Source organism: Coenobita brevimanus, chromosome 1, assembly GCF_032717465.1.
Source record: "Coenobita brevimanus isolate Jiangsu-jjx chromosome 1, ASM3271746v2, whole genome shotgun sequence".
Taxonomy (NCBI): Eukaryota; Metazoa; Arthropoda; class Malacostraca; order Decapoda; family Coenobitidae; genus Coenobita; species Coenobita brevimanus.
In genome coordinates this window covers 11,426,366-11,449,774 of record NC_136954.1, presented here as the reverse complement: position 1 = coordinate 11,449,774, position 23,409 = coordinate 11,426,366, and the positions used below count along the sequence as shown (strand labels likewise).

General features: G+C 42.6%; 1 protein-coding gene across 1 annotated transcript in view; it reads left to right on the top strand.

Moving 5' to 3' along the window:
* LOC145414271 (glutamate receptor 1-like) overlaps nt 1-23,409 on the top strand; it is a 171,469-nt gene that overhangs the window by 21,589 nt on the left and 126,471 nt on the right. Inside the window, exons 4-5 of the mRNA XM_080283886.1 lie at nt 93-182; nt 15,361-15,576. Of these exons, the coding sequence (XP_080140012.1) occupies nt 93-182; nt 15,361-15,576 (306 nt within the window). The remainder of the gene's footprint in view (nt 1-92; nt 183-15,360; nt 15,577-23,409) is intronic.

Sequence of the window (23,409 nt, the reverse complement as noted above, 5' to 3'; positions counted from 1 at the left end):
CACCTCACCAATGAACTTGGCTTGTATCTCTCACTTTAACTCATGTACTTGTTTTTTTTCCATGTCACTCACACGTATAACCATCCACTCAGGTGATGGACGAGAGGTGGGAGCGTGACGTGAAGGAATACGGTGCCGTCAACATCACCGGGTTCCGTATAGTGGACACGTCCAGCCCCTTCGTCAGGGACTTCCTCAGGACATGGTCTACACTGGATCCAAAGCTGTTCCCGGGCGCTGGCCACGGCTATATCTCGGTGAGTACCCGCTTATTATTATTATTATTATTATTATTATTATTATTATTATTCCCGGGCGCTGGCCACGGCTATATCTCGGTGAGTACCCGCTTATTATTATTATTATTATTATTATTATTATTATTATTATTATTATTATTATTCCCGGGTGCTGGCCACGGCTATATCTCGGTGAGTACCCGGTTATTATTATTATTATTATTATTATTATTATTATCATCCAAAAGTTTTGATATTTCTTTGTATGCTCTGAGGATGGAAGTTTTATTTTTTCTTTTTCTCCCAGATTTAGAATTGTAGGCTACTTATGCTGTGACGGTGGTAGGTATTACAAAAAAATATTGTCTCATACCATTATGGTGACGAAGGAAGGCTTCTGATAGTCGGAGAGGAATAAGAAATGTGGAAGTCGAAGACAAATGCCTGGTGTCGATTGTTGGTGAAGTTTCTGCTCGTTATTTTATTATTATTATTATTATTATTATTATTATTATTATTATTGAGAAGCGTGATAGGTTAACGTGATCATTTTGGGGGGAGGAGGTAAAACGGATTTCTTAAGAACTGATTTGGGATTTTCAAATATTGATTCATAGAAGTAAATCCTGATTTGGAACATATTATCGTTATTAGAGAGCCGGGAAGATTTTGGAATTCATCTTCTTTTCAGTAGACTGGATGAGACAGATGCATGTCGGTAAGTACTGAATAAAACTGTTACTATTGTTGGCGAAGGAGGTGTGTATTTTTCACAATAGCACTTTCACATTAACTTGGTCCAGATGTTCGTCCTTTTGAAGTTTATTTCACGTAGCTCGACGGCAGAAAAGACAATACTACGGCTCTAAATCCTTTTTATAGCGCTTCTTCGTGACTAGCACCATATTCTAGTGTTAAAATGCCATTACAATTCAAGACAGAAACGTCAATTATAGGCCAAGTTAGAGCAAGAAGAGTATGGCAGAATTTACCGGCTGTGCTAGGGTTATATCGTTTGTACTTTAACGTGGCCCAGATTTTCGTCCTTTTGCAGGTAACATCTCGTAGCTTAGTGACGAAAAAAACAACGAACATCTTTGTGAGTAGGTTCGTATTCTGGTGTTAATGCATAGATACAGCTCAGCGTGCAAGATGGAGAGATTGCAATTTTAGGACAGGTTAGAGTTTTAAAAAAAGTATAATCGTGCATTCCAGAGTCATAGTTACTAATCACCCATACCTAAGTCTGAAAGGTGGTCGTGGCCTTACACACCTATGACATGTTGTTGATGGTTCGAAGCAATTCTAGACTGCACGAGTAAGTGTCAATGCAAACTGCTGCTCGTGTATTCAAACAACCGTGAATGACCACCTTAGCAATGAACACGGACCCTGGTTACGACGTATGAGAGTTCAGGGTGTCAATATGGTTCTTGACTCTGCTGTATTACCTTGACTATCTGTGTCTATCTATCTATAGCCCGACGCTCTAATTCCGCAAAGGGTGGCCGCAGACACAACGCCTCCAAGTCGCTCTGTCACCCACCATTTGACTACCCTCCCCCCACTCACCCCCCCTCCCTCATTTACCTCTGAACTCCATCCCTCCACCTCATCCTCGGTCTACGCCTTCCTCTCCCTCCCTCCACCTCACCGACATACACCCTCTTAGTCAGTCATTCATTCTCCATTCTCTCCACATGTCCAAACCACCTCAGTGTATTTCTCCTAATCTTTTCAACCACATCCACATCCACCCCACAACGTTCCTTCACTTCTTCATTCGTCAACCTGTCCCTCCACGTCACTCCACATGCTCCTCTCAAATAACTCATTTCCACTGCTCTCACTCTAGACTTGTTCCCCTCGTGCAAGGTCCACGCCTCGCTTCCATACGTCAGGGTAGGGATCGCAATACCATCATGCAGTGACTTCTTAACTTCCATACTCACCTCCCTATTTCTCATCACTGCTTTCAGTGAACCAACAACCTTCCTTCCCTTCTGTACCCTTTCACGCACTTCATCCCACAAAGTTCCATCCTTACTCATCACACTACCCGAGTACTTGAATGCACTCACATTCTCCATATCCTCACAATCCAACCTCACTGTACATTCTGTGACTTCATTCCTCTCAAACACCATAACTTTACTTTTGTTTACATTAACTTTCAGCTTCCTCCTCCTACACACTGTCCCAAATTCATTCACCAAACCTTGCAACTCCCATTCATCTTCACTCAACAATACTGTATCATCAGCAAACAACAACACCGGAATCATCCAAATCTCACCCTCATTCATTAGAGCCACCCCTACATCCACTGCCATACCTTGCACCTCCTTTACAACCCCATCCATGTATATATTAAACCTCCGTGGAGACATCACACAACGCTGTTTCAGTCCCACATTGAGATCAAAGAACTCACTCAGCTCACCATCCACTCCACCGTAGCCCTAGCTCCTTCGTACATACTCTTCACAGCACACAACAATTTCCCATCCACTCCATATATTCTTAATACCTTCCACATACCTTGCCTGTCTGTTTGTCATAAGCTTTCTCCAAGTCCATGAAGGCAGCATACACTTTCTTTCCTTTCTCTTGATACTTCTCCACTAAACATCTTAGAACAAATATCTGATCTACACACCCTTTTCCCTTCCTAAATCCCCCTTGTTCTTCTCCAACTAGCTCCTTTGTCATATGCCTAACCCTATGAATGAGTATTCTACCATATATTTTTCTAGTCACACTGAGAAGGCAAATACCCCTATGGTTACCACATACTTCTCTCTCCCCTTTTCCTTTGTATAATGGAACAATTATACCTGATTTCCAGTCCACTGGAACCCTTCCTTCTTCCCAAGCCAATCTACACAACTTCCATATCCACTCCACAACAATCTCACCCACATACCTCAGCATTTCACCACACACTCCATCAATTCCTGGGGCCTTTCCCAACTTGATCTTCTTCATTGCTTCCACTACTTCCGCCCTACTGATCTCTTCCTCCCTCCTCTCATCTCTTCTTCTCCCAGCCATTCCCCAACCACTTATACTCGCACTGCTCTCACTCTCTACATTCAGCAAATCCTCAAAGTGCTCATTTCATCTCCTCAGTTTCTCTCACTTCTCCACCAACAATCTATTATTCCTATCTTTCACTCCCCTACTATTTCCCATTTCACACTGCCTTACTTTCTTTACCTCCTTCCAAAACAATTTCTTACTCTCCCTCCATTTCACACTCAGATTCCTCCCAAACTCTTCATCCACTTTCTTCATACACTCCTTCACCAGTCTCTTCACCTCCCTTCTCCTGCTCTCATATACCTCTCTCTTCTCTCTCTCATCTTCTCCCCTACCTCTACTTGCAAACCATTCACTATACGCCTTCTTCTTTTGTTCCACAGCTCGTTTCACCTCATCATTCCACCATGCTGTCCCTTGCACACCCCTGCATCTCCTCCTCACTCCACAAACCAACTCACATTCTGCGCCTATCTTTTCCGTGAATATCTTACATACGTCTTCCACCCCTTCCATCTGCTCTAGCTCATACCTTCCCAGTCTTGCTTCCACTATGCTCTTATACTCTGCCATTTTCTCACTATCTTGCAAATTCTCCACTCTTCTCACAGGAGCTGTTTCCTCCTGTCTTCCCCTTCGTCTCCTCAACCATTTTCGTTGCAACTTTACCTTGGCCATCACTAAGTGATGGTCCGAGACTCCATTCCCCCACCCTCTCCAGTCTTGCATCTAACACTTGTCTTCTCATTCGCTCATCCACACACACGTAGTCCATCATTGCCTTTCGTTCAAGTTCACCATCCATCCTCCTCATTACTCTTCATGTATACCGGTGGATCATCTTATGCCGAAAGTAGGTGTTGGTTATTGCCAACCCCATAGCAGCACAGATGTCCACCAAAGCACTACCATTCCCATCTGCTTCAGCTGGCACACCCCACTGACGAACCACTCCATCCACACGTACATTCCCAACTTTGCCATTCATGTCTCTAATCAAAAGCACTCTCTCGCTCCTCTCAAATCTGTCCATATATGCTTCTACTCTCGCCCAAAACTCTCTGTGCATGATTAAGATAGGTAACATATACAGTAAATGCGGGGATGTAAAATTAGCATGAAAAGTCTTGCCTCTATCACCCAAAACGTAGAAGATCTGTGTGGGGGACCTATAGCAGACGGTGCTTAAGATGCTGATCTAAGGCCAAGTGAAGTTCTCAGTGTCGGTTGCTGCGGATTCTGACTATCAAAGTGCTTGGAGAGAAAAGCTGGAAAGGCGACAGGACTTTCGATGCCTACTGTACAGTAAAAAGCCAAAAGGAAGAAATCTGTAATTACTAGATCAGCCTCAGTCCTTGTACCGGCGATGAAGGGAATTTATTCATTTTTGTGAGATGGAGAGGTGTATGCAGAGGAGAAAATCGAAAGTCCCCAAATGAACTAGCTCATGAAAGAATTGTACCCATATTAAGAATGTGCTTATTGGGAAGGTGAAACAGCTTAGGCCCGACTTGGACCCTCGTCAGATAGCCTGTGAAAATTGACGGAATGACGGAACACGTGCATTTATACAAAATGGGTGAGAAAGAAAGAGATGGAAGGGGTGGTATGGCTGAAGAGGATAGATGTTAGGGTGAAACTGCTTTATCTGCCCCAAAATAGCTTTTGCCAGAATATCGATGTATAATTATTTTAACTGAACGCTTTACGGCTTTGTAATATAAAGAAAAAAAGTAATAAACATAATAATAGGTTATGTTGTTTACGTGTCAGATCTTTATGGTAATTGGTCCATTCCTTTGGGAGACAGATCTACGGATTCGCTTTCCTGGCTAGGCTGCAGTTTAGTATAAAGATACACAACCTTCAACCCCATGTAACAGGTATGTAAGGTTTTCTCTTTTTGGAACTGTTTGGGACACACACACACACACACACACACACACACACACACACACACACACACACACACACACACACACACACACACACACACACACACACACACACACACACACACACACACACACACACACACACACACACACACACACACACACACACACACACACACACACACACACACACACACACACACACACACACACACACACACACACACACACACACACACACACACACACACACACACACACACACACACACACACACACACACACACACACACACACACACACACACACACACACACACACGTATGTCTTTGAGGTGAGATCTGTGAACCTCTACCTCAGAAGTCACACAGATTTATCGAGAGAGAGAGAGAGAGAGAGAGAGAGAGAATTACATAAATACTCTTCTCCCCTTTAAGAACTCCTCCAGCTCACACAGAGAAGAGAGGAGGAGAGAATAGAATTTACTATGAGAATTTCGTCTCACCCTTCTAAGGTTTCCTCCTCCTCCTGGTCCTGTGTCCATATCGTTTTCCTGCCTCTGTAATGACACACTCGTCTAGCCTTGTCTTATTACCGTTCTTGTCAGGCTCTTCAAATCCTAATTAGGGTGCTCTAGTACTCGTTCACCACGTCCCTTCCTCATCTTCACCTCTTCTCACCTCCATTCTCATTATGGGGTTCTTCTGTGTTTCCCTTCACTATTCATTTTACACACACACACACACACACACACACACACACACACACACACACACACACACACACACACACACACACACACACGCACACACTCTCTCTCTCTCTCTCTCATTCGTCCGTCTGTCACTCAGTTTATTTTTTTCGTTTACAACTTTGCTCAAAATCCACTTCATCCCTACCAGATCCCTAGATGACTAATATGTCTTGCTTCAAACAGACGACTATATTCAGCATAGGTGTGGCGTCTCGTGGTCTCTGTACCTTTTTCACCAAAACTTTGCCCAGTTTTTCGTCCTTTTGCAGCCTATTTCATGTAGCTCAGTGGCTCAAAAAGACGATGCTACAGCTCTGCATCCAGTTCATAGCACGTCTTCGTGACTAGCACCGTATCCTGTTGTTCATCAGTCGTTGCAGATCATCAGTGAAGATAGAGAGATTGGAGTTTCAGGTCAAGTTAGAATAATTAGAATGTTGACTATTTGGAAGGCAGTGGTTTCTCCGACCAGAATAAAACTGACGGTGTCTAGAATAACATGCAGCAACATCGTAGCGTAAAAGTTACATTCGTAAGTCCTTCAGTACTGTATCTTCATTTTCTCTGTATCAAGCACCTGTATTGTCATTTCCTTTGTTTCAAGCACTTTATATTGTATCATTTCCTCTGTATTAAACACCTGTATACTGCATCATTTCCTCTACATCAAGCACCTTTATATTGTAGCATCATTTCCTTTGTCAAACACCTTACTAGCAGCCTAATTGCCTCTGTATTAAGCACCTTTATCCTGTATCATTTTTCTGTGCATCATGCACGTGTATACTGTATAATTTCCTCTGTATCAAGCATCTCTATCGTCATTTCTTCTCAGTCTTGGTCTCTTCTTGGTCCACAACTCCTTCTTAAACTGAAAGTCAAAATAAATCCTTTATATCTCACCGCCCCACACACAAACACTTAGCCTGATACATTTCTTGGCTCAGCCTCCCTCCTTCCTTTTCCTCACGACCTTCAGATAATTTTTCCTCAAATTAAAGCCACGCCTCTCCAGTTTCCTTTCTTTTCTTCCGCTTTCCTTCCTGCCCTCCACCTTCCGTCTTCCTCACTTCCATCTCTCAAGCTACTTTTTTCTTTCCTGCCACTTCTCTCGCCTCTTCCTCGGTCTTCCCTTTCTCTCTTCCTTTTTCATTACATTGTCCTCCTCCTCCTCCTCTTCCTTCAGCTGTGAGCGACCACATCGAGCTGGTGTCGGTGTTTTACTATAAGTGAAAACTAGTCTCCACCCCCTTGTGCTATCCAAACCCAGTATTACCAACATAGATGCCAGTTATGTTCAGCTAAGTATTAATTCACACAAAATAAATATATGTCTCGTCTATCGCCCTCCAGCACAGTCAACTGAGACATGAAAAACTTTATGATCAAATTGCAGAAATTAGTTGTCAGGAGGATAGCGTAATTTTTGGAGACCCTAACCTACCGGTAACAAAGTGGGGTGAACCACTAACGGCACTCTCAGGACAAGAGCTTTACACGAATCTTCAAGAAAGTGCTCTTTCCCAACACATAGAATACCCAACGAGAGGAAACAATATCCTAGACATCATCTTGACTACAAATGATAACTTAGTCAACAATGTTGAAATAGGACCTGAGTTTAGTTCCAGTGATCACCGAATTATACAGTTTAATGTTACTACTGAAAAAGTAAAAGAAATGGAGAGCAAAGAAAAGGTCCCAAATTATCGTAGAGCTGATTTCACTAGGCTCAGAGTGCTACTTGCAACTGCGGATTGGAATCAAATGTCTGAAACCGATGACATAAACCAAGCATGGGAAATATTCACCAAAAATTTTAACGAAGTGGGAAAGTCATGTGTGCCACTACATAACAGACGTCCAGCTGGTAATAGTAAACCAAAGTGGTGGTCCAGTGAAATTAAAAGAAACTTAATAGCCAAAAAAACAGGCATACCATAAATATAAAACTACACAAAATAATAATGATAAATTACAGAAAGACATATTAAACAAAGCAAAAGAGCACTAGAGATCCACATTGCTAATACTTGCAAATCAAATCCTAAAGAATTTTACAGTTACATTAGAAAGAAAAAGGTTATGACTACATCAATAGGTCCTTTAGAAACGAACAGTGGCAAACACACAGAAAATGAGGTCGAAATGGCAAACATTCTTAACGATTACTTTGCGTCTGTTTATACAGTTGAAAACACCACCAGAAACCTACTGTTACCCACAAACCAAGCAAATAGCACAGTCCTTAGTAACTATGCTATCCATAATAACGATATCCTTTCACCCATAAATAATATGAACATAAACAAAACCCCTGGCCCCGATAAAATATCACCGAGAATTCTCAGAGAAGCAAAAAATGAGTTACTGCTGCCACTCTCTGTCTTATTCAATAAATCATTAAGTACTGGGAAAGTTCCATGCGAATGGAAACTAGCAAATGTAACACCTATTTTCAAAAAAGGAAATGAGTCACACCCAGGAAATTACAGACCAATCAGCTTAACATCAATAGTGTGCAAGTTAATGGAAGAAATCATAAGAGATAAAATAGTTAATTATCTAGAAGAAAATAATATAATTAAAGACTCGCAGCATGGATTCAGACATCGTCGTTCATGCTTAACTAACTTACTGGACTTCTTCCACGATGTTTACAAATCATACGATGACTCAAGAGCAGTAGATATAATTTACCTCGACTTTCAGAAAATATTTGACACTGTCCCTCACAAGCGTCTCATGAGCAAAATAGAAGCACATGGAATAAAAGGAAATAAGCAGAAATGGTTACAAGACTGGCTTTCAGACCGAAAACAGCGAGTTGTGATAAACGGAGAGGAATCCAAATGGCATAATGTGATCAACGGCATTCCCCAAGGCTCAGTACTTGGACTGATACTTTTTATTATCTATATAAATGATATTGATGAGGGTCTAAATTGTAAAGTATCCAAATGTGCAGATGATACTAATATAACCAGTAAAGTAACTTCAAAATTACAGTGGCAGGAGTTACAAAATGACCTTAATACTTTAGCAAGCTGGGCAGAAAAATGGCAAATGAAATACAACACAGAAAAATGTAAAGTACTTCATATTGGAAGTAACAACGTCCATGCAAATTACAAAATGAACAGTATCCAGTTATCAAGTACAGACAATGAAAAGGATCTTGGTGTGATAATATCAAATGACCTAAAACCAAGTAAGCAGTGCACCGAGGCGGTTAAAATTGTAAACAAGCTAGTGGGTTTTATTGGAAGAACTTTCGAGTTTAAATCGGAAAAAGTCATACTTGCCTTGTACAACTCATTAGTGCGCCCCCATCTTGAGTATTGTGTGCAATTCTGGTCTCCATACTACAGAAAGGACATTGAAAAATTAGAGGAAATTCAGCGAAGAATCACAAAAATGATACCACGACTTAGAAACAAACCATATGAGGAACGCATTGAAGAACTTAAATTATTTAGCCTAACGAAACACAGGTTAAGAGGGGACCTTATTGAAGTTTTCAAAATCATGAAGGGATATGACAACTTAGACATGAATAAATATTTTGATATAGATCGGTCGAGTCAAACCAGGAGTAATGGCTGCAAAATTATGGGAGAGCGTTTCCAATCCCATGAAGCAAAATCTTCTTTAACAGAGTTGTAAATATCTGGAACAGATTACCCTCAGGTACTGTGAACAGTATTTCAATTGAGACATTCAAAAACAAAGTAGACAAGTATTCGCACGAGAATCCTCAGCTGACTCTTTTTCTGTCCGAATAACTTGCTTTTATAGCTATGTGTAAGTTCATTCCCCTTTTGTCTACAAGACACCCTGTAAACAACGTACCCGTACATAGTGTCACGTCACATCATTATATATTTTTCAATTTATTCGATGCAAATAAAGTAATATAAGCACAGATTAGGATCTGCACAGATAACCCTGAGTTAACGGTCACTACTCTTACATTCGACCTGTGATGGGCTTTGGATCACTGAGGGTCCCTGTTAGTCAAGTGACCACCATCGGGATTTTTTTAATGTACCAAGGGTCACTGCTTCAGGACGAAACTTGTGTACTTGTCCCACATGGAAGAGTTCCTTGTCTCAGTGGAGTGAACGGAGCTAGGGCCTAATTGACTGCTGCCTACCTTAAAAGCGCCAGGCAAGGCTGCTGCACCACCCCTAATCATCCACACTGCGCAGTCCCCTCGTGTCTACAAGACACCCCGTAAACTTAACATAGCGTCACGTAATGTCATTATACATTTCTCAGTTTACTCTGTGCAAATGAGGTAATATGCAGTAAGCACAGATTAGGATCTGCACAGATAGCCCTGAGTTAATGGTCACTACTCTTACTTTCGACCTGTGATGGGCTGTGGATCACTGAGGGTCCCTGTTAGTCAAGTTACCACCATCGGGATTTTTTTAATGTACCAGGGGTCAACATTTACCAGACTCAGACCACCTGCAAGAGTTTTAGGTGGTCTGAGTCTGGTAAATGTTGATGGAGGAGAGTGGAATCTGAAGCAGCTGCTGTTTGCAGATGATACTGCACTGGTGACTGATTCAGAGGAGAGATTGAGAGAGTTGGTAGAGGAGTTTGGAAGGGTGTGTGAAAGGAGGAAATTGAAAGTAAATGAGAATAAGAGTAAAGTGATGAAGTGTACGAGGTTGATAGATGGTAGGGGGATGAATATAGTTTTGAATGGTGAGTTGCTTGAGGAGGTAGATTGTTTTAAATATCTAGGGTCACATGTTGCTGTGGATGGAAGAATAGATGCAGAAGTGAAGTTTAGAATAAATGAAGTAGGAAAGGTGCTGGGAGGAATGAAAAAAGTGTTTAAATGTCGTTCGCTTAGAATGGATGTAAAGAGAAGGCTGTATGAGGGTGTTGTGGTACCGACTGCATTATATGGGTCTGAAACATGGAATATGGGTGTAGCAGAGAGGAAAAGTTTGAATGTAATGGAGATGAGATGTCTGAGGAGTATGTGTGGAGTGACAGCGTATGGATCGGGTGCGAAATGATGAAGTGCGAAGGAGAACTGGAGTTGTTCGGGAGATGGCTGGTAGAGTTGAGCAGAGGGTGTTGCAATGGTTTGGGCATATGGAGAGAATGGATAATGAGCGATTGGTGAAAAAGATAATTAGATCTGATGTGAGAGGTGTAAGGCTGAGAGGAAGACCACGAATAGGATGGATGGACAGTGTGAAGAGAGCGCTGGATGCGAGAGGGATGTCTGTTGAGCAAGGAAGAGTGGCTGTGCGTGACAGAAATAAATGGAGAGAAATTGTGAATGAATAAGTGATGACGCAGCCCTGAGGGGATATTCTCCCGCATTTGGTCTGATCAGCTAGTCAGGTCAGGTGCGGGTAAGGGGATGGGTCTGTTATGATGTGGCAGGGGTAAACCAGTTCTGCTGTCGGGCCTTGCTGCGGATGTCACTGATTGCATTGCCCAGTTGACCCTTGTGCGGTGTGGTGCGGTGAGGATCTGTCCGTTCTCCCCTTTGGGGCTAAGATGCGAATGAATGTGTTTGAATGGATGAGTAAATGGAGAGTGAGTCGTCCTGTCTCGGCTACCTCCCTTTCCTTGGGGGAAGCAGCCTAGGTATATAGATAGATAGACCAGGGGTCACTGCTTCAGGATGAAACTTGTGTACTTGTCCCACATGGGAGAGTTCCTTGTCTCAGTGGAGTGAATGGAGTTAGTGCCTGATTGACTGCTGCCTAGCTAAAAAGCGCCAGGCAAGGCTGCTGCACCACCCCTAAACATCCACTCTGTGCATTGCACATCCACACTGTGCAACCCCCTTTTATCTAAGACACCCGTTGTATATATTTCAATCTCACTAGTGCAAAGAAAGCAATATAGGCACATTTTAGGATCTGCACAGATAACCCTGAGTTAATGGTCACTACTCTTACTTTCGACCTGTGATGGGCTGTGGATCACTGAGGGTCCCTGTTAGTCAAGTTACCACCATCGGGATTTTTTTAATGTACCAGAGGTCACTGCTTCAGGAGGAAACTTGTGTACTTCTCGCACAGGGGAGAGTTTCTTGTCTTAGTGGAATGAACGGAGCTACGGCCTGATTGACTGCTGCCTACCTGAAAATTACCAGGCAAGGCTGCCGCACCACCCCTAAACATCCACACTGTGCAGTGTGTAGTTTCCATGTTATGTCCACAGACTTCTCATTAACTCTATGTACCGGTTTATAATGTCATGCTGTAACTATTAGTTTATTTGATTACTTGCTCTTTCAGGTTACTCAATCGGGTAGCTTATAGACAAAGTATTATAGAATGTGACTTTTCGTTTCCAGTATTTCCTATGAAATTTCCATGTCACTTTTTCCATGCTGCATGGTGGTTTTTCTCACTTTTTCCTGGAGGGTTTGGTGGTGGGGGGAGCCTTCTTGCTTTACTATCCTTATCCTTCAGCATGTAGAGTTAGATCTTGTAGTCATAGTTTTCTCTGTAACAAGCATCCTCGAAAGGACCATAAGGTCTGTTGCTTTTGCTTTCCTATGTAAAAAAAAAATCCCTCCTCCTCCTCCTCCTCCTCCTCCTCCTCCTCCTCCTCCTCCTCCTCGCTTCTTCACTATGTTGGCTTTTAAAATTTCACTCTTCATTTTTCTCCCTCTTTCGTTCTCACCATTGTCTCTTTCCTTTATTGCTTCCTTTATAACCTTTTCTTTTCATTCTTCCTTATCTCCTCTTCCCCCTCTGTCCTTGTTTTCTTCCTCTTCCTCTTTCCTCTGTCTTTTTCATTTCTCTTTCTCTCGTTCACACGTACTCGTTCTCTTTCGTCCACAGCCCTTCTCTCTCTCTCTCTCTCTCTCTCTCTCTCTCTCTTTCATTTTTCACTTCTTCCATCATTCCCTTTCCTCCCCTTCCCTACCTCCTTCTCCGCTCTCTTCCTCGGTCTTTCCCCTCTTCTACCCCAAATTTCCCCTTAGTCTTTCATTCCTCATCTCCTCTCCTCTCCCCCAGTCTCCTAGATCTTTCCTCCCCTCTTTCCTACCTCCTCTTCCCCTCTCTCCCTCATTCTTTACAGTGTTTTCTCTCCCTTTCTTCCTCTCTCCTCCCCTCTTTCCTACCTCCTCTTCCCCTCTCTCCCTCATTCTTTACAGTGTTTTCTCTCCCTTTCTTCCTCTCTCCTCCCCTCTTTCCTACCTCCTCTTCCCCTCTCTCCCTCATACTTTGCAGTGTTTTCTCTCCATTTCTTCCTCCTTTCTCCTCTCTTTCGTTCCTCATCCTCCCCCCTTTCCCCTCATTCATATTACCGCATCCCTTTTCTCTTTCCTCCATCCTCTTCTCCTCTCTCCCTTTTTCTATATAGTCTCTCCCTCCCGCTCCTTCTCTTTCCTCCCTTCCCTCTTTTCTACCTTTCCTCTTTCTAGCCCCTTCGTTCCCCTCTTTCTCAATATATATAGTCTCTCCCTCCTGTGTCCTCCCTTCCCTCTTACCTACCTCCCCTCTTTCCTACCACCTTCTCTCCCTTCATTATATTTTATAGTCTTTCCCTCCTTCTGTTTCCTCCCTTCCCTCTTTCCCACCTCCCCTCTTTCCCACCTCCCCTCTTTCCCACCACCTCTTCTCCTTTCTTCTTCAGATTTTTTAGTCTTTCCCTCCCTCTCATCCTCTTCCCTCTTTCCTACCTCCCGTCTTTCCTGTCCTCTCTTTTCCTCTCGTTCTCAGTTTTTATAGTCTCTCCTGCCCCCTCCTCCTTTTTCCTTCCTCCCTCCCTCACCTACTCTTTCCTTCCTCCTTCCCTCACCTACTCTTTCCTTCCTCCTTCCCTCACCTACTCTTTCCTTCCTCCCTCCCTCACCTACTCTTTCCTTCCTCCCTCCCTCACCTACTCTTTCCTTCCTCCTTCCCTCACCTACTCTTTCCTTCCTCCTTCCCTCACCTACTCTTTCCTTCCTCCTTCCCTCACCTACTCTTTCCTTCCTCCTTCCCTCACCTACTCTTTCCTTCCTCCTTCCCTCACCTACTCTTCCCTTCCTCCTTCCCTCACCTACTCTTTCCTTCCTCCTTCCCTCACCTACTCTTTCCTTCCTCCTTCCCTCACCTACTCTTTCCCTCCTCCTTCCCTCACCTACTCTTTCCTTCCTCCTTCCCTCACTTACTCTTTCCATCCTCCTTCCCTCACCTACTCTTTCCTCCCTCCCTCCCTCTTCTCCTCTTTCCTCCCTCCCTCCCTCTTCTCCTCTTTCCGTCCTCCCTCCCTCTCCTACTCTTTCCTTCCTCCATCCTTCTCTTCCTCACCCTGCCTCGCTTCCTCACCAATATTGCCTTTAAAATTCACCACTTGATGCTCATCTTCCAATATTCTATGAGCAGGTGGTTTCTCAAAGCTTCTCCAAGGCTTCTCCAAGGCTTACTCTTCCACACACACAGGCCAGTATTCTCGTCGGTTGAGGAAGCTTCTTAACACCTCTACCGAAGCGATTTATTTTGCTTATGACACCTTTATATCCACCTCTGCTGTTTTATTTAAATCATTTTAGTATTACCATGCTCTTCATCGATAATGTACAGAATTTTACTAACCGTCCGTATCCAAAAATAAATCGCCACGGAAAAGGTGCTAGGGAGTCTCCTTAAGCGACGGGCCATAGAATACCATTGAAGAAAATACAGATACATAAAAGACAGAACTGATACATATAAGACAGATACAAAGGGAAGAACTAATGCTTACACGGTGGATACAAGAGAGAGAGAGAGAGAGAGAGAGAGAGAGAGAGAGAGAGAGAGAGAGAATGTACGATCAAGCTAAAAGAAAAGAAGGGGAATGAGTGAGAGTTAGGTGAAGAAAGGAAGGAAATAAAAAGACTGAGCGAAAGAAGAGAGAACGAAAGAAGCCAGAAAACAAAAGACGAAAGATATAAACATTGGAAGCACAAGAGGAGGTGTTGGATGACAGTAAAAATAGAACTGAAAGAAAACTTTGAGAAAAATTATGAAGAAACGTCAAAGAGAAAGCAAATATATACACACTAGATGGACAAGGAAGGAAGCAAGGGAGGAAAATTGAGGGAAAAAGAGGCAAGGAATGTGTTGGAGGATGCGATGCAGGCGAAGAAATAGCAAAAAGGGTAAGAGAAAAATAACAAATTTCATAGTCTTATTTTGTCTTGCCCTCGCGAATAACGGTCTCTCTCTCTCTCTCTCTCTCTCTCTCTCTCTCTCTCTCTCTCTCTCTCTCTCTCTCTCTCTCTCTCTCTCGTGTATGTGTATACGAGTGTATGTGTATATGTGTATAGATAGATACATAGGTAGACAGATAGATTAACTCCGTATGTCTTCGGTCGTTCTACCTATCTGTCTCTATCTTTGTTTTTATTTTTTTCTTCTTTATTTTGTGTCAGTCAGTCTATCTATTTGTCTGTCCCAAATGCCAGTGTCACCATCGCATCACCATCATTATCGACGCCATCATTACTGAAGCAGAGTCTGTCACCACACCTGTCACCACAGCTGCCTTTGTTATATTACCTTTCACCATCGACGTAACTCTCACCGTTGTGACCATAGCCACAAACAGCATCGACAAAGCTCCCACCATCATACCCATTACGGTTACCATCTTCACCCCAATTACTGTGATCATTCAGTCGGTAAATGCTGCGAGGTATCACCACAGCCACCACCACCTATACCAACGAGAACAAAGCTGGCTATGGCCACTACCATAACGGTTGGAACAAAACCTACTGCCACAGCTGCAAAAATTACCATGATTCTGCCACCAGTATTGCCTGGCATTATTAGTCTCCTTTATCAGTAACACCAGTGACCATTATCATTACTAATAATTCCTACACCGTGCCTATTATGTTTACCACTACACCACCATTACCACTGTCTGCCACCACAATCTCCACTGCTTACCATCACCACTCCCACTATCACTACTACCTCCACTATGGCTGCTACCACCACGACCACTCCTACTGTACTACTCTTGTCCCACACACACTTACCATAGCCGCAAGGAGTAATACCACAACTCCACTACCACAACAACTTCAGTCACCCTTTAACTACCATTGCTACCACCCTTATTCCACAACCACAACTACCACAACAAATAAATTCACACACAGCTCTTCAAAATCCAACCAGAACCTCCAGTACAACAGCTACCACTACCATAACTACTACTAACAGCTGAAAACCACCCTTACCATATCTGCAACAACCACTACCACCACAGCTACCACAGTCTGTTAACAACCACCACAACTTCCACAATTACGGTACCAGCATTCCTCGAGCGACGAGAAATCTCTCTCTCTCTCTCTCTCTCTCTCTCTCTCCCTTCGTATATTTTACATCTAATATCCGCGTCCTTTCTTCACTCCTTCCTCCACTTTCCTTTGTGCGGTATTTTATTTCCTCATTTTTACCTCTTCTGTGTTTTCCTTCATATTCTTTGTCTTTGCATTGCCAGACGTTCATTAATATCACCCACTTTTAGTTTTATCCCTTCGAACTAATGTCAGTAACTGGCCTGTGAATTAATTTGCTTACCAGACTATCTTTTAGCCTATCCACAGCTAACCATCCCGAGATAGATAGCCTAACTGTCTATAAATTCTACTCATTGTTCAGTGTATCAGGCTATCAGCTTATAGATCAGTTTGTATTAATCTGCTGTTTCTAATGTCTACCTATTTAACTACGTATTTCGCCTACTCTACCTATATATCCATCAGGTTGTATAGTTTTTATATTGTCGTACCTTGTGTGCTTAATCTTCATAACATTTTTGGACTTGTTTAACGTTCTTTCATCCCTTCCGTAACATCAGCCATCTCTCTCTCTCTCTCTCTCTCTCTCTCTCTCTCCCCCCGTCCTCGTATCTCGTTGTCATTATAGTAGTGAGGATTTTCCCTTCAGACTACACAAAAGTTCACCCTATTTTCTCAGGAACGTTCATTCGCAAAGAAACAATTCCCCCACCCAACATATTTTTGCAGCACTGATATAGAAAGAAAAAAACAAATTTCCTGTCTCGCATTCTCTTTGATTAATACAGCAAATTTAAGGTGACATCCATTTTATAACAAAGGTAGGTTTTTGTACCACCTGCCCTAACTCAGATTTTTAAAAGTGATTATGTATTTTATTTATTTACTCATTGGTTTATTTATACTTTCCATTTCTCTTGTTCTCGATGATCCACAGAGAAACTTACAATCAGTTCCTTTTCATAACAAAGATCATTTTTGTATAACCTGCTCCAGCCTTGATTATATATTTATTCAATAATGATTTTTTTTTTAATTTTCTGTTATTTTGGTTTAGTTCATGTTTTGTTCATGGGGAAAAAAATCTACTTACGAACGGAAAATTAACTTCCCATGTCCTCAGTTCTTCCTGCAACTGGAATTTTTAGTTTCAAAAGAAAAATATATGAATTCCTTACAAGCACAGCACTAGTTGTTTTATTATAATGCATTTATCATTAACTGTACTGTATCCCGTTTACCATTTCTACATTGTATGTCATGCCTCCTCCTCTTCCTCCTCCTCCTCCTCCTCCTCCAGAATTAATGGCTGCAAAATTATAGGAAAGCTTTTCCAATCCCATGAAGCAAAATACTTCTACTTTAACAGAGGTGAAAATATCTGGAACAGATTACCCTCAGATACCGTGAACAGTATCTAAATTGAGACATTCAAAAACAAAACAGACAAGTATTTGCACGAGAATCCTCAGCTAACTCTTTTTCTGTCCAAATAACTTGCTTTTATAGCTACGTATAAGTTCATACCCCCTTTGTCTACAAGACACCCCGTAAACAACGTACCCGTACATAGTGTCGCATCACGTCATTATACATTTTTCAATTTATTCAATGCAAATAAAGTAATATAACCACAGATTAGGGTACACAAATAGCCCTGCGTTAACGGTCATTACTCTTACTTCCAACCGGTGATGGGCTGTGGATCACTGAGGGTCCCTGTTAGCCAAGTGACCAACGTTGGGATTTTTAAAAATGTACCAGGGGTCACTGCTTCAAGAGGAAACTTGTGTACTTGTCCCACATGGGAGAGTTCCTTGTCTCAGTGGAGTGAATGGAGCTAGAGCCTGATTGACTGCTGCCTACCTTAAAAGCACCAGGCAAGGCTGCTGCACCACCCCTAAACATCTACACTGTACAGGCCCCTTGTGTCTACAGGACACCCCGTAAAACTTAACATAGCGTCACGTCACGTCATTAAACATTTTTCGATTTACTCAATGAAAATAAGGCAATATACGCACAGATTAGGATCTGCACAGATAGCCCTGAGTTAACGGTCACTACTCCTACTTTCGACCTGTGATGGGCTGTGGATCACTGAGGGTCCCTGTTAGTCAAGTGACCACCATCAGGATTTTTTAAATGTACCAGGGGTCACTGCTTCAGGAGGAAACTTGTGTGCTTGTCCCACATGGGAGAGTTCCTTGCCTCAGTGGAGTGAACGGAGCTAGGGCCTGATTGACTGCTGCCTACCGAAAAAGCGCCAGGCAAGGCTGCTGCACCACCCCTAAACATCCACACTGTGCAGTGTGTAGTTTCCATGTTATGTCCACGGACTTCCCATTAACTCAATGTACAGGTTTACAATGTCATGCCGTAACTATTAGTTTATTCGATTACTTTCTCTTTCAGGTTACTCAATCGGGTAGCTTATAGACCAAGTATTATAGAGTGAGACTTTTCCTTTCCAGTATTTCCTGTGAAATATCCGTGTCAGTTTTTCCATGCAGCGTAGTGGTTTTTCTCACTTTTTCCTGGAGGGTTTGGGTGCTGGGGAAGCCTTCTTGCTTTACTATCCTTATCCTTCAGCATGTAGAGTTAGATTTTGTAGTCATAGTTTTCTCTGTAACAAGCAGCCTCGAAAGGACCATAAGGTCTGTTGCTGTTTGCTTTCCTATGTAATCCTACTGTATGTAATCCTCCTCCTCCTCCTCCTCCTCCTTCCACCAACGTTTCCCTTCTCGCCTGTTGCTCACACCAAATATTAGCCTACCAAGGACCCCATCAGTCTTGACAATAATTTCCGGGTCGTACATTTGTTTCCCACCCCAGCGCCGACTTCCACAAGAGGTGAAGCCTTCCCGCCCTCTCTTAATGTCTTGTCAACGGCCTAAGATTAATGTTTTTGTGGTTCGTCGTCCCCCCCCCCGTGTGTGTGTGTGTGTGTGTGTGTGTGTGTGTGTGTGTTTATTGTGTGTGTGTGTGTGTAAACACACACACACACACACTGGTCTATATGTTTTGCCCGTACTCCGTACAGTCGTTTTTCCCTTAGTCATATATTCGTATTCTGCCGCCGTCTTTCCCGCCCTGCTCTGGTATGCACCCTCACCTCGCCTCCTCCTCCCTCTCCACCTCTCTCTTTCCCTCCCTGTCCCACCCCATCCATATTCACAATTTATTCACATTATATTCAACTGCCCTGCCAGCCGCCGCCTCCTTGAATCTCCTCTTTCCCTCCTCACTGCACTTAGCCTTCCCCCTATCACACGTCATAACTCTTCCATGCAAAGTTTCCCCTTATACGCCCTTCTTGCGTCTCTATTCCGTGTTTGGACTGTGGGTAACTCATGGGTAAAATGCACATCGCATATATCAGCCAATCCTTTATTGCAATATCAGGAGTGTTGAGGTCAGGGGATAGGTTACCAAAGTCCAGATATTAAAGGCCAGTGACCAATCGCTCGTCCCTGAAAAGCACTACGCGAACAGTAAACCCTACCTTTACCATTCTTCGGACGTAACTCTTTAAGGGTCACATGCAGTTGGAGCGCCTTAGTCCACTGTTCCGTGTTTGGAAAGTTGTAACAGCGAATCTCATCTTATGTACAACGTAGTGTGGAGGCTACGCTACCGCCGTCCAGTACTTTTAATGATAGATGACAAACCTGTTACCCTTGATGGCATTACATAGTTGAAATACCTACATTGGAACACAGCACCAGTGTCAAGGCAATCGCACGGACTGCATGGGACGTTCTGACCCTGCCTTTGTGTTCTGTGTAAATGGGTCAGCAGTTGTCTTCATCATTGGTTGCCAACTTGTAATGAGATTTTCCAACACACTTAACACTTAGGCTCCTTTGACTCACACTCACCTGAATTTAGTCACCTGGTTTCAGCTAGAATTGCTGAAAAAGTATCCCTGAATTGTTTTAACCATGAGAAAAGTAATGGGATGATTAGTTAAACACTCAGGCTTATTACTCACTCTCATTTGAATAAAATCGTCTGGCATTTACTGAATCAGAGTACGAGAATTACTCCGTCTTAAAAGAAAAAATTCACAAGATAATCGTCTCGGAATGTATTGTCTGCTAACTGACATTAAAGGCCATTAAAAAAAAAAAGACAATAGCTTGTTTGAACATTTTTAGGTCAGAACAACTCCAGTACTGTATTCCACCTAACACGAAGCAATGTAATTAAGCTGAGCGAGTCATTGGAGCATGACAGAATTAATGCTGTGACCATTTGCCCTCTCATGGTTGAAATACATGTACAGTGGTATTCCACTCCAGCCACCGCGACAAGATTTAGGTTCAAGAGAGTAAATCAAAGGGTCCTGAGAGTATTTATGGCCGAATGTTTACCCCCAGAATATTATTTTTTTCCCTTTAGGGCAGCTGTAGAAAAATGAATGATGTAATCCATTCACTGCAGTGGCATAATGTGTGATTATTCATGATACCACCAGAGGATTATATTCAGTAAGGGTTTAGTAATGAATATGTTAAACATAAGCCATTTGTCTTTTCAACACGAATGGATTGTCACAAGCTTAATGTTGTGATCTGGCGGTACCGGTAGCATTAGCATAACAAAAATAACGTTCTTGGGATAATGTGGTGTAGCTGTGAATGCGTGTTATATTTAGAGTATTGTTATAATCAACAGTTCGCTGACACTTCTCGTCCGGCTACAATGATGGAAGGCGTGTCATATTTAATTTCGTGATAGCAGTTGGGTCTGGTTAGTACTTGGATGGGTGACCGCCTGGGAACACCAGATGCTGTTGGCATCCCTACGTGTCAAGTGGGGTTGGTGGAGGATTAGTGCCCCTCCCGTAAAACAATTAACTCTAAGCCCTTGGCCACCCCGTTTGGGATACATGGCGTCTGGCAATGAATGAATGAATGAAAAATGAGTATGAAACACAACTAAAGACAGTGACAAGGATATTGTCTGACGTTCTCCGGCGAATGCTGACAGAGAAAGGTCGACGAACTTCAGCTCGTGACTGTACATTTCGTTAAAAGCGCCCCAGGGTTTGTAATACGTCATGTGCAGAAGAATGTCTGTGTGTGTGTGTGTGTGTGTGTGTGTGTGTGTGTGTGTGTGTGTGTGTGTGTGTGTTTGAAGTTACTATTATGGAAGTTTAAAATCAGTGCTTGTACATACAAAAAATAAATAAATAAAATATATAGATAACACCATATTCTGACAACTATAGAGAGGTTGTGTCAGGCCGTATAACTTGATTCGCTATAACCCACAGTAAGTCATAGCTGTCTTTTTGTGGTCTCGTGAGGTGTCCGAAAGAAAGAATTATACAGACTTTGATTTTTTCTTCCCAGTGAGCTGATTGTTCAAGTGTGAGTGTAATTCTTTACAAAATCATGCTTTTTACCGAATCGTTGTCAGTGTTCCCCTCATTGTACCACAGACTTGTGAAATGAATTGTACATATACCTGCAAAGTTCAAAGGGATCATGACCTCATTTCCGGATTGACTCGACCTCCCTCACCAATCATAGCAAAGCTTTAGTAATGAGCCTACCTGCAGTCAAGAGCCAACTAATTTACCTGGGTGTAGGTAACTCACAGTCTTATTGCCCCTGCCAAGGAGGTTATGTTGTACCCCGCGTTGGTTGGTTGGTTTGTCTGTCTGTCCTTTAGCAGGATTACTCAAAAAGGTATGAACGGATTTGATGAAATTTTTGTGGAAGGGTGGGCCATGGTCCAAGGAAAAAATAATTAAATTTTGGCCTGGATCCGGATCCGGAGTATTCCGCACAGTATCCAAAAGTTCTCAGTGAATTTCAATGAAATTTTATGGAAAGGTGGGCCATAGACCAAGAAAGAACTGATTTTTAGGGTCGGATCCAGATCCGGTCCCTATATCCTCGGATCCGGATCCGGGACTACTCAAAAAGTTATGAACGGATTTTGATGATATTTTTGTGGAAGGGTGGGCCATGGGCCAAGGAAGAAACGATTAAATTTTCGGCCAGACCTGAATCCGGATCCTGAGAATCCCGCACAATATCTCCAAAACTTCTCATTGAATATCAATGAAATATTGTGGAAAGGTGAGCCATGGACCAAGAAACAATTGATTAAATTTTGGGGCTGATCAGGATCCGGACCCTATATCCACGGATTCGGATCCTTTTTAATGGCAGGACATTGACGATGGTATGCGCCCTCTGCTTGCTTGCTTGTATTAATTTATGGAATAGCCTGAGGGGGTTAAATCACTGAGGAGGGATTTCACACACACACACACACACACACACACACACATACTGATGACTGTGCTAGTAACAGTTGAGACAACAGAATGTTATCTGTTGCATTAAACCAGGTGATGCACTGTTGATTTCACTGTTCAAGCCATTTGAATAACGAGTTGATTCATTGATTCATACATACATACATACATACATACAGTACGTCCATAAACAGAGAGCTTGATAGCCGGTGAGACAAATATCATTAATTGATGGATGGAAAGACAAACGGATAGATGAGTAAATAGATAAATGGATGGATGGATGGATGGATATTCTTCATAGATATACGGACGGATGGAGAGAGAGAGAGAGAGAGAATTTGTGCAAGAAAGGCCTGCACTTCCTTGTGTCTATTTGCAACCCTGTGTTTGAGTTCATGTTTCTTTGTTTTGAGTTTCGCTGAGACCTGAGGGTCGTATTAAAAGTATTGATTATTTTTTTACGTGTTGTTCTTGGGCGTTTATTTGGAAACTTTGGAGGAACTGAGAGAGAGAGAGAGAGAGAGAGAGAGAGAGAGAGAGAGAGAGAGAGAGAGAGAGAGAGAGAATTTATCATTAGAAAGGTACAATTTGTTGAACGAATTCTGGCGTGAAATGAAAACACGAATGAGAATAGCATACAAAACTATCATGCAGAAATAAAGTCCCATATTAACTTTTTCGTGGCATAGGGACCCAAGGCTAGGTTACCATATCCAGGATTATTTCAGGTAATATTTCACATTTAAAAATAACCTGTGTTCAGCCCTTTCACCGCAGATTCCATACTTTGCATTTTCTCTGCTAAGGAAAGGCGATTTTACTAATTCGAAAAGAAACACACACATACGTACGCACGCACACACACACACACACACACACACACACACACACACACACACACACACACACACACACAC